General features: G+C 37.5%; 1 protein-coding gene across 1 annotated transcript; it reads right to left on the bottom strand.

The window, feature by feature from the left end:
• Positions 1–29: 29 nt before the first annotated feature.
• LOC120346647 (toll-interacting protein A-like) lies at positions 30–2,672 on the bottom strand. Its single transcript, XM_039416428.2, has one exon. It carries the CDS (start codon positions 2,490–2,492, stop codon positions 1,578–1,580), a length of 915 nt encoding a protein of 304 aa, XP_039272362.2. The 5' UTR covers positions 2,493–2,672; the 3' UTR covers positions 30–1,577.
• Positions 2,673–12,460: the final 9,788 nt, after the last annotated feature.

Below are 12,460 nucleotides of genomic sequence, written 5' to 3'. Positions count from 1 at the left end.
TAGATTTTTCGATAAACTTTAATTTAAAGCTGAATTAAAATATTAACAATAAAATATTGATTATTAGACATAGTAGTATAAGAACAATGATTAAATGAAATAATAAACATAAACAACTAGATTTAGAACAATTTTACTTTGGTGCTAATCTATGAAGCATGAAATAGCAGCATTGGTTTCTCCCGGATAACAATCAGATATTCTAACAAGTCAGGCTTCATTAATTTACGGAAGTGGAGGAGACTGAAGGATACCAAATTAGACCAAAATACACGACAGCCGTAATTTTCAGCTTATAAATTGGATAGGTAATGTCGAACCTAAAAGATCTTGGGAAACAATGAACTAACATTGCTCAGTTAACAAAGTAGCAAAAGGAAAGGATTTGGATATTTATACCGGGTAATGGGAATACCATCTACGGCAGCATCTTGTCTGGTTACCAGTGATGTCCATAACAAATAGTAAAAAACTAAAAGTAAATGAAATGACAACAAATTTGGTTTTTCGACTTTAATATTTGATATATTAATTTATATATATATTGTTCGTCTTATTTCTATTAAACTTGTATCAAAGTTAGACTCTTATCACAGGTGTCGCTGCTCGATAACCAACTTTGGTTGTTCGCGTCACCTTTCAATATGAAATGTCATTTTCAACTTTTTTTAAGTGTATGTTCACTGTGAGTGCATTTTCATTTTGGTGAAAAATAAACTACTGACTGACAGAAGTTACTCTAACATAAGGAAATACCTCACAAACATAATTGATGCCTATTTAAAAGCATAATTTAAGAGAATATTTACGGTATGTACAAAAAACAACACTAGCATGAAAATATCTGAAATATTTCAATAGATGAACAAACACATTTTCTCCATAATATACAACTGGATATTTCATATTTAAAACAGTTGATAATACGAGTCAGAAATAGCCAGAATACTGATTTTCAAAATTGCTGTACTTTTCTCGTTGTGGGGTTGCAAGTATAATTACTATATTTATAAGCACTATTATGAAAAAAAAAGATATTTGAGCAAATAACTGTAAATTCGTAATAAATTGAAATTGGTATTGCAGAATGATTCAAATAGTATATATTTCACACATTACAGTGTCAAAGGTGAATTATGTCTGATATCGGATGTCAAATCTTTACAATGATAAATTTTTTAAACAAAATTATTTTTAATTCTTCCTAATTTTACAATTTTACTGTATCGACTATCTTCAATTAGGGATGTATTCAAATATTTGGATGGAATATTCTTGATGGGAATATCCTCTGTTTTTTTGTTGTTCTGAGTTTAATGGACTAGCAGTCAACCGTGTTTAGGATCATTATAATGGGTAGGGAACATTAAATACAAAAAAGAGGACAGTTTAAAAAAGACGCACTTTCACTTATGTAAATGAAATAGCAACAGAAGTTATGAAATGGAAGATTTTACCATCTTAGAAGAATATAGTTGATGCTGCTAGTTTCAGCTTCAATGACTACACGATAAGGATGAATTTTTTTCTGAAGTATATTACATCATGTTACATTCCTATTTTTTAAACCAAACTTATTATTGCATATTTAATAGAGAATTAATAGCTGCATCCTTATTTCCTCCACTTGCTTCTAGAACTGCTTTAATCACGCTATCCTCCACGTTCGGAAACATTTCTTTAACTTGTTTGAGATCTTGTTCTGTGATCGCGGGTTGCTGAATTTGTGTTTGCGGCTGACTTGGTGGATACATACCCCCGACTTGGACACCAGGTGGCACCATGTACCCACCTGCTGCCGCGGGCATCATCATAGGTACACCAGCAGGATTATAGACGTGTGGGAACATCATCGGCATTGGAGCGTTGTATATAATTGGTTGCTGAACTTTGGACCATGAAATTTGTAAATGTATCATTCCTTCCTTTTCGTCGCCAAGTTTTCCGCTTAACGGCCACCAATCATCTTCAGATTTCCCACTTTTTATCGCGTCCGAAATGTCAATTTTACCCCACGCTATTCTGTTATCAATAGAAAAGGCTCTTTCATCGTAAATTTCTATCTTGATATGTTTTAAATCCTGTGCCACCGTAGTTGAAATAGTTTTATTCCAATATGGAAGCTTTGCGCCATTTTGTGCTGTTGCAGTTTCATAAACTGCATGTCCCACAATAACACGGCAGTATGGATCCATTCTTGTAACACCATAATTCTTATTTAATTTTGCTTCAACTAAAGTTAAATTCAATCTGTTTGCAGTTCCTGCAACAGCAGTTTGTGTCAGCATTTGTTGCTGCTGTAACGCCATTTGCTGTGCCAGGGTTGCGTCGTTCCTTGATTGTCCTGTTGAAACAGCGGTTTTTATTCTCAAAAAATCAGATGAAAGTTGTCCCAGAAGGACTTTACCTCGTTTAGTGTCTGTCAACTTCATACCGCCATTTCCGTTTACTGTTGGAGCCTGTGCAGGCTGAGGTTGAACTGCCGAAGCCATAGAACCCTAAGTGATAACTCAAATCTACAAAAATTTCAAACGATTGAAAACGACAGGTCAACGGAAAACTGGAAAAAGAGAACTAGACCCACAAAGATCAGAGCCAGAGAGCGGAATAGAAAATACAATTTGATACGCTTTAAGGGTCGAAGGTCATAATATTATAGGATTTTCATATTTAGAATTTACACATATTTACCCGGGGAGCCGACAAGACCTAGTCGTATGGCGAACCAATGCCTCTCGTCAGGTTACCGATCCATGTCGAGTATATAAGGTTAGTTAGCCAGGTCTTTATTTCAGATGCTTGAACTTTATGGTGGAGGAAGCCGTAGCCGACCAAGGGTTGTTACGTGAACCACCCTACGGCGGCGAGAAGTCCAGCAATCTTTTCGCACCTAATCATCACTCACGGCCCACGGGGTTCAAACTTGCGAACCCACGCAGAGGTGCGGAGCGTATTTCTGACGCTCAGCATGATGCGCCACGCCGCCGAGCCGGGAGGAAATCTGACAAGATTGGCTAAACCAGCGTTTTTCAAACTGTATTCCAAGGAACACTAGTGTTCCGCGAGCGTCATCGAAGTGTTACGTCTAAAATGGTCGCCATGGCGATCTTTGGAACGTGAAGTTGTCGTCTAACTGGCCGTCACCTTTACTTACTGGGGTAGTGGCTTTTTCCGTCGGCCTAGCTTGTTGAATGTTCATTAACGAGTTTACAGCAATCCTTTTGATTTTTGCTATAGGCAAACGAGTAGAAAGAATAAAGGCAAAAAGTCAACACTTCTTCCCCATCTCTGCCTGGTTTTACTCTAGAATGCTGAAAAAAATTACTCATTTCGCTAAACTCTATTCAGTAGATGAACTGCAGTAAAATAAATGAATTGATCCATATACACAGCATTTAAATTAGGAAATAATAAAACATTTATAATAAATGCATTATGTAAAATATTCAAAACAATCCTGTTAATTTTCGCGGCGCATTGAGAACCCACTGGGAACGGCTACATTACACCGTTATTCATTATCAACTTTACCCTTTCTTTTTTTGGTGTTCCGCGAAGCGAGATAAAAAGTGTAAGTGTCCCGTTGACGAAAAAGTTTGGGAAACACTGGGCTAACCCATATGGCACACTACAGTCACTCGCACGGTTTCAGTCCATGTCGGCTGAGATTGTGTTAAGCTAGTTATTTGTTTTATGTATGTGTACTTGATGGTGGGGTAATCTATACACGACTGGTGGTTACATGAACCATCCACCTCACGACGGAGAAGAGTCCACAGAGCTGCCCAATTAACGCTCCGGCTTGTACTTGGCCGCGTAAATTTGTAAGCAGACTTCCAATATTATCATAATATATTTTAGTACTCTTATATATTTTCAATCATGTTTTGCAATTCTGGCATAATTGATTCGGTAAGCTATATTTCCCCCAGTTTTCCTTGTCTCATAGATAGATAGATTTATTTTGAAGACTCCATAATACACACAAAATATAAAAGGAGAATTCTGGAGAGCGAACAAAACCTTTGAAAAGTTTAAAACATGAGAAATATCATGTGCCCACCCACCAGCACACACGCAAAAAAATTACAATAAACACAAACCTTTTTAAACATGGCTTGGGCCAGAAATGAACAAACAAAAAATACGCGGATGTATTGAACCTTCGGGCAGTTTTACTTTTGGAGCACTCAACCTACAGTAATAATGATTTAGAGACAATCCAGTACGGAATATCTGTATAGGCCAAATTTAAATGTCTCGAAAAGATTGGTGAATCGGGTTCTTCTGTGGTTTTCGAATAGTTCAATTTAAAATGATCGAATCATATGCCTTAGTTAGATTGATTCTTGCTCCCCGGCGGGCGTGAACAATTAGTTTTTTTTGTCAATACGATTATTGTGAGGTCGTCGACATTAACGAATATTATAGGAATGAATTTGCATCTCAAATTAATTTCACTCCGATTCTTGTTTTTCGTGCTGGCTGCGGAATTTGTTGTATTTTTCCGTTTTATTCTTTTGTCGCATCTGTGATATCACGTCAAATGAAAACTTCCGTTAAAGTCGTAATTGTGTATACCAGTACAGTAAGTAGCTGGTCAGTGCCGCATTTTCCATTAAAATGATGATAAAATCGGCAATAACGGCATTTATACATATTTAAAATAATTCTACAAAATCTCAGAAAAATTACATGTAATACTTAATTACGTGTTTGATGTTTCGAGAAGTTGTTGAAATTTGTGCTTCATCAGCGCGCATTATGGTCAAATAAAAATTGAAACGATAGGCTCTGAAATAATTATTATAAAAATAATAATAGCAATAAACACCATAATACAAACCTTTCTATTGGACGTCTCTGTCTGTCAGCGGAAATGTGTGCAAAAATTCTCGCTTGCTCGTCTGTATAACCCAAGTGCCGCGTGTTATCCAACTATTTGGATCAGCGCAACGCAAGCGCCGCGTCCAGTGAAATGACCCCGGCCACGAGTTACCAGATACTCGAATAGTGAAATGCCATTCGAATATTTAATTGTTAGATTCGATATTGGGATATTTTCCCCATCCCAGGTCGTTGACGACTCGACGAGCAATTGTTGACTTAATTGATTTTATTTAAATAAACTTGCTTTTCATACGGTAAATCCTCACATAAACTAGAATTGCATTGGAGTTTAGTAAAAATGTTCATCGCCACATAGTGATTATCTTCATCTGAAAGTGGTTCGTAAAACAAAAAACGGTTAGGCAGGACTGCTCTAGCACATAAAAACAGGACGCAACTTACAAACCCACGCAGGATTACAAGCGTAATCCTAACGTTGTCGCCACCCGTTTTGCCGAAATTATGAAATCACCCAACTTCTGTCCACACTTTACATTATTAACTGCCTGATTTTAAAACCTCTCTAAAATCGCAATATGCTTATTTAAATCAATTAAACAGTTTTTACCGCAATAGCACGGAACGCAAAAAGCGCAATACACAATGATTTTTAACTATTAATTTATTTCCGAATGACACGAAAGTACACGTTTTAGTATAAAAAGGAATATTGATTATAAAATATAATCGGAATGGACCTCTGTGAAATTATCATAAAATCGAAATTTGAGCTTACAGAATAGAGGAAAATACGCACTTTGTAAAAACAAATGTTCCCACTGATATCTTGTTAGAAAGTCTATATATTGCTTAGTTTTGCGATGGTAATATATATATATAGCAGCCAATATATATATACTAAACACGCTAAAACGCTTAAAATAGTTCACAGTAAATCTCATACTTTTATAAGGTTTGTTTGAAAATAACTGAATCCCGTACAATGTCATGCGACGGCACGAGTCAACTATTGAATCTACTCTCGGAATCCTACTGCCTGAAAATCCGACCCGGAGAGTTACCTGATAAGCTCACGACAATTTGTTCAAATTCTTCCGCCATTTTGTTCAAATTCTTCCGCCATTTTGCTTTGTCAAATTTTGTTAATTAGGTAGGCTACAGGCCCCTAATTCCTATACGCTCGCTGCCCGAAAAAGCGCTGGAACAGAAGTTCACTCGTGCGTTTATGATCTTCATTGTAACAATGGTAAGTAAGACAATGCTAATTTTGATCTTTTGTTGAAGGTACCGATGACCGACTGTCAGTTTAGTTCGAACACAGGAATAATTAATTTCACTAGTAGGCATACATTTTTAAAGACCAGTGGAATCGGATATTACTTGGTGATTAACTTCGAGGGACGATATCCTGATATTTGTTTTGAGCAGGTTTGATTTTATTTATGTAGGGCAGAAACCCATATTATCTGTGATATGTCGGGCGAAATTGCAAATGTACCGGTAGGATTGGCGCGGCGGTGTGGCTCAACGGGCTAAGCGTTAGGAATACGCTCGCCACCGCACCTCTAATTACTCTGCGTGGGTTCGCAGGTTCGAATCCCATGCAGGGATGATTATGTGCGAGAGGATTGCTGGACTCCTCGTCGTCGTTGGGTGGTTCACGTAACCGCTGGTCGGTTACGGCTTCCTCCCCCACCAAGTCCATGCTTCCGAAAACAAACAATACAGTAAAATTAATCCCATACCCGACTTGGAATGGTGACCGGACGAGAGGCTGTGGTTCGCCATATGGATAAGCCGTCTTATCGGCTTTCCTCTCCCCCGGGATAAAGATGTAAATCCTCCTATCCTATTATACCAACCCGATGGCCTAGTAACTATAGTCATACTGTATTACAGATTTGTTTCGCGGACCCCAAAAAGTCCGCGGATCCCAGATTAGGAACCACTGCCCTAGTACCAATATTTGGTGTGCATGTCGCTGGCAATGCCTGGGTGCTCTGCATCGGATAACGAAATGCTTTCTAAGAATGCAAAACATTTTTTTGTCGAATTTCTCATACAGAGAATTGTAGTAGGCCTACCGGTAATGTGAATTTGGCTCTAATTTGTTTTCTTTGGCATTTCAAATCCAATACGCCTAGGTATGTATAGAGCAAGGTTTTTGAACCAGTGGCAAAAAATGTTGCTCATCTAGACTGGCGAGCAGCACCGGATTAACCATTAAACAATATAAGCAAGTGCTTAGGGCATCAAGAAAAAAGGAGCACCGCAGAAATTTTATAGCAAAATTTTATATAGTTTATCGGTGTTTATCAAAATATTACGAGTTCACCAGATGACTCAAACTTCAAAATGTTTGCTTATTTTTGGTCTTCAAATATCATATTAACTTTCTTTATTAGAAAATAAACACTGAAACTTATTTATTGGACACGAAATGGGCCTATGAGTCGTTTTCTTAAATTGTTGTTGTTTTTTCCGTCTAGTATTCTCCTTGTTGCTGCATTTTCGTTTTAAAAAAATTTCTTTTTTTTTTCAACAATTGGACCAATGAACTATTCACACTATGTGGCGGTTCCACCTCCGCATTTCAACGATCTAGTGGTCAGCGAAGTGGGGAGTTTTTTGATTCGTTGCTTATTAAATTTATAGTAAGTAAACTTGCGATATTTCGATCACTTTTGGGTTTTCTCCGACTTGCGGCCCGCGAGACCTCCTCAAAAGTTTTTGCGGTCCTTCAACCTAGCAACCTTGAACCACCCTGAGGTAGACTACTATAGGTACCGGTAAAATTTCAAACTACAGTTGCGACTTGTATCCTTTGGTATTTCGATTCACGTTGAGACTGGAGGCATGAATAACAGTTAAAAAACTTAAAAATGTTCGTAGAAGTCGTTTCATTTACTGCTGGTTGTGATTATTTTTAATGAGTAATACACTTATATATGTTTTCAGTGGCGTAGCCAGCCCAAAATTTTGGGAGGGGCCAAATTTGAAAATTTTAGAAATTATATTGGGTTTAAAACACCGTTCTTCAAGCGCCCGTTCTTCAAGCGCAAAACAACAACAGTTGGTCACCAAGCAAACTGATTTAATTACTCAGCTGGATTTTTGTGACTACAAAATCCATTAATAAACAATTTTTTATTTGAAACAACAAATATTAACAACCTAATTTGAATAAGTAAAATACATCGCCCCAATTAAAAGTCCATCCTTCGCTTCGCGCCAACTATGCTCGACACAACTCGATTAATTTTCTCCTCGGTGACCATTTCACGGTGACAGTGAAGCACACACAAATCAGAAAGGCGATTGGACGTCATTGATGAGCGCTGCCATGTCTTTACCCGTTTCATGCAGGAGAAAGACCGCTCAGCCTCAACGGTGGTTGCTAGTAGCGTCATAACGATCTGTATTGCGGTGTACACGCTTGACGAGACGAGATGCCACAAAACTGGTGGATTAGGAATGGAATTATTGAAATTTTTTTTTGGGGGGGGGGACCATGGCCCTTCTGCCCCCCCCCCCCCCCTCTGGCCACGCCTATGTATGTTTTGTTGTTTTTATAATTAAATTACACATGAGGGGGCACCAAAGTCTCCAGTGGGCACCAAAGGGGCTTAATCCGCCCCTGCTGGCGAGCCATGTAAGTGCGACGTTATTAAAAAGTTTCTTTTTATGAATAATATTTACAGTGTTGCCAGGTAGGGATGTCCCTATCGTTTTCGTTAAGAGCTGTATTTGAATAGCTTTTTCCTAATTTATGGTGTGCAAAACTTGCGGCGATGCCACGCGATCTTTTTTGGTACATCGTTAAGTGGATGGGTTGAATCTTCTGACGCATTAGCTCTGCGGAGTATCAGTAACCCTTTTCGAGACCAACAATCATCGCTGAAAATGCACAATTTATGACAATTCACAGCGATAATTTTGTTATTAAATTCACCGATTGTTTTCGTCAGCGTGACGTGTTATTTGGGCCGTAATGAATTCTATTTCGGCGTTTAGTTTATCCTCCCAAAACCACAAATTTCCGACGACAAACCGGAATGTCCTGTGCCACCGGAAAGATGAATTTTTTTTTTCGCACAGGACTGTGTCGTCTCCATTGGGAAAAACGAGTTATCATATAATCATCGGTGACGAGATGCTAAAGTAAAGATAAATAAAGGAATGAATCCACAACTCAAATTTCCTAGATTAGAAAGCGGGAATATGAAATACAGTGCTGAAATAAAACGCAAAACACTATAAGTAAGTCAATTGTGAGCACGAGACATTTTTCATCCATTCCAAACTACCGACGGCCTGGCGTAACTTTTGTCCAGATAATGGCGACATATAAAATAATTAACGTAAAGTATCTTCAATTAATTTTTTTTAAAATAAATTCAACTTCATGAAATTTTATTGCGGGTGCAAGGATTTGTCTAACGGTGATACTAATTAAATTGATAAAACGCATTGCGATAGTGCGGTGTCAGTGTTACAAGAACAGAACAGTCAAATTCACGAAAATACAAATCAAAACAAGATATAATTTAGCACTTTGCCACACGTTTTTATGTCCGCGGATTGTCGTGGTATTTTGAGTATTAATAATGCTTATATTTCGTTGACGCAACCGCATCTCACATTTTGATGTCCACAGAAATATTTTATTTTGTCCTGAACACAAATGAATCAATATAAAAAGACATTTATAATTCTTGTAGTCCAGGTGGATTAAACATTTTTTGAATTACCAATAACGTTTAGATTGATGCTGCAAATTATTTTACGGTTCCAAAGAGTTTTAAGAGTTCCACTCTGAGGTTCCAAAGAGTTCCACTCTGATAGAGTTATATTTTTCGATCAGCTTTCAACCACATTAAGGCACTCTCATAGTGCCCCGTTGTTATTTCAGATCTCTTGGTTTTCATTCCAACTGCATTGCAAGCGAGAAATAAAAAAAAAATGCAAAGTAGCATCTATTTCTCGCATAACCCCTAAAAAAGTCTGAAGACTAACAAGTTAGTAGTATTTATCCGAGGAATGATTTGAATTTTAGCGCAATCTGATTTCCTAAACCTAACTGGATAATTTCTTTTTTTGGGCGGTGGCGGGGGCTTTGTACAAAAAATCCATTTTATACACAAACCGCCGTTTTACGTTTGAAAACAATTCAATAACCATATTGAGTTTCAGTTTGTCTAATAAGCTTTGTAAGGTGACCCGATAATCTTTGCGTCCTTACGTACGGACAAAAACCTAATCAAATCAATTTACTGACGGTGAGCTATATTATACGGTAACACCATAAAAAATGATACTCCTGTAGTGGTACTCCCGAACCAAGATGGCGGACACCGGAACGTAGTATGTGTACCAGGCTAGGGTTAGACCATAATTTTATTCCAATTATCCTTATTTTAGTTCTATTACGAGTTCGGGTACTAGCCAAGTGACTCCCGTAGTATTTATACCTGAAATTATGGCCTCACCCTAACCTGGTACACATACCGCATTCCGGTGTCCGCCATCTTGGTTCGCATACTTCTGGAGTACCCCCAAAAAGCGTAATAGAGTGTTAGGTCATATCTCCATTCCCAGGTAGCCATTTTCAGTTATAAGTTCATTATGATATAACATATGCGTGACGAATAGGATTATTCAATTATTAGAAATTTTCCAGTGTAAGTTAAGGCTTCTTGTCAACAAAATGCATCGACTTTTCTTTACGGTTGCTTAATAACCTGGGGTCAAGGTATTTTCGCGTGGAATCCAAATCTAGAATATAGTTATCTATCAAAATCCAGGGGAGTATCTTTTGCTGGATGACTGCCGTTCCAAGCTGTCGAGGAATAACAATGTGGTGGGAGGTGGGATGCCTGAAGGCCTACTGTATTGTTCTGTATCCCACATTATAGATGTTGACACCGGTTCATGTCTGATATAAGCAGCAAACTGATTATTCGATCAGAGTAATCTAAGGTGTAACAGCCGTTCTTTGTGACCTGGACGACACCGACTGCACATTAGATATTTATTAACAGTTCAATAACGCGGTCTTTCAAGCCCCAAGTTTGTATCCTCAATCCAGAAAATCACACAACTCGAAGTATACAGTTGACACGGTTATCTTAATACAAACGTAAAAACAAATCAATACAAAATACTTGCAATAAATAAATAATCATACACAATTCAGCCTTTAGAAAGCCTACTCAAATTTATGAACACATTTATCAAACATAGTTAATTACCAAGTCTAACCAAATTACTATTAAATAACTTGCAGCCTTCAAATCAGAAAAAGTTACAAATTATAACATACCAAATTTCTCTGCTATTCCAGGTTTAAATTATCATAAGTTGAACAAGAAATCATTCGTCAATGAAATCCGAACAAATCAATTAAATAAACTATAACTGTAAAAACAATCACAAAGGCAATCTAATGCTGATAAAATATCATTAAACTAGGCCTATGTGGGGCAGCCATAATCTACATTATTTAATCGTCCTACTGTCAAAATAGAAAGTCAAGGTCAATTTTAACTTATTTACAAATTACAACGAAACGAGCGCCATTCTCTGCGAAAGTAAAGCGCTTATCTAAAACAAATTACCGAAACTATCCCTGTCTAAGCGAGACATGTCTGGGCAAGCAATTGCCACGAAGACTCTCTCAATTGTTTCGTAACAAAGTGTGTAGAAGCACACTGTCAATCAAGAAAATTACGGCGTCAACAATAACAAATAAATTACTACACAAGTTAAACAGACGCAATGTTTAAGTCAATACAAAAATCAAGTGAATGCTATTCTCGATGTAACATAAGGTGCCAGGCCAACCACCGCGGGATTCATTTGTATTGGATAAAAGAACGTAGCGACTTTTTTCATGTTGATATACATCAAAACACTCATCTCTGCAGATATTTTTATGTTGGAAACCTTGGATTACTTGAAGGCCGGCACCTTACATGTTGCAAAAGGCTGGTTCGACACGCCGCTACTCTGTCGGGCCGGAACGTATCAAACTTCCCTGCTGACTCAGGCGAGTTTCTGATAATACTGGCCCTTATACCTAACTTTGAAAATAATGTTTGGAATACAAAATTATAGATATTGTTATACGTGAGAATAAATAAATTAAAGGTCAAAGTAAGAGTGAAATGTTTGTAATATTATTATTAAAATCATCAACTAAGCAACCAGGGGCGATAATATTAAATATAATTTTGATGAATAAAATAGTAAATAATAGCCTGTGTTTGAGTTTCATTCTTCAATGTTTTGTCCCGGACTAGAACTTGAAAACCCCAAATTCAAAAAACAGTTCGAACAACCAACGTTCGATTACGTTGGCAGAAAGATGACAAAACAAGAAAACTTCTCGCTGACAAGCAGTTGGAACCCGTGTTATAGCAGTATGATTCAACGCACAACTACGGTACTAAAAGGGTTCGGATAGGAATGCAGATTGCACTGGAATTTCAAGTAATTTCTTGCCCTGGTCCCAACTTGACAATTACTAATTGGTTATCTAAAACGTGGCGTTTTTTCGTACCAAATATCTCACATTTTTGCGTTAGTGGCGGGGCTTTCTACAAATGAT

The sequence above is a fragment of the Styela clava genome, chromosome 1 (assembly GCF_964204865.1).
Source record: "Styela clava chromosome 1, kaStyClav1.hap1.2, whole genome shotgun sequence".
In the NCBI taxonomy this organism is placed as follows: Eukaryota; Metazoa; Chordata; class Ascidiacea; order Stolidobranchia; family Styelidae; genus Styela; species Styela clava.
The sequence above is the reverse complement of the archived record's forward strand: the minus strand, read 5'-3'. Positions and strand labels throughout refer to the sequence as shown.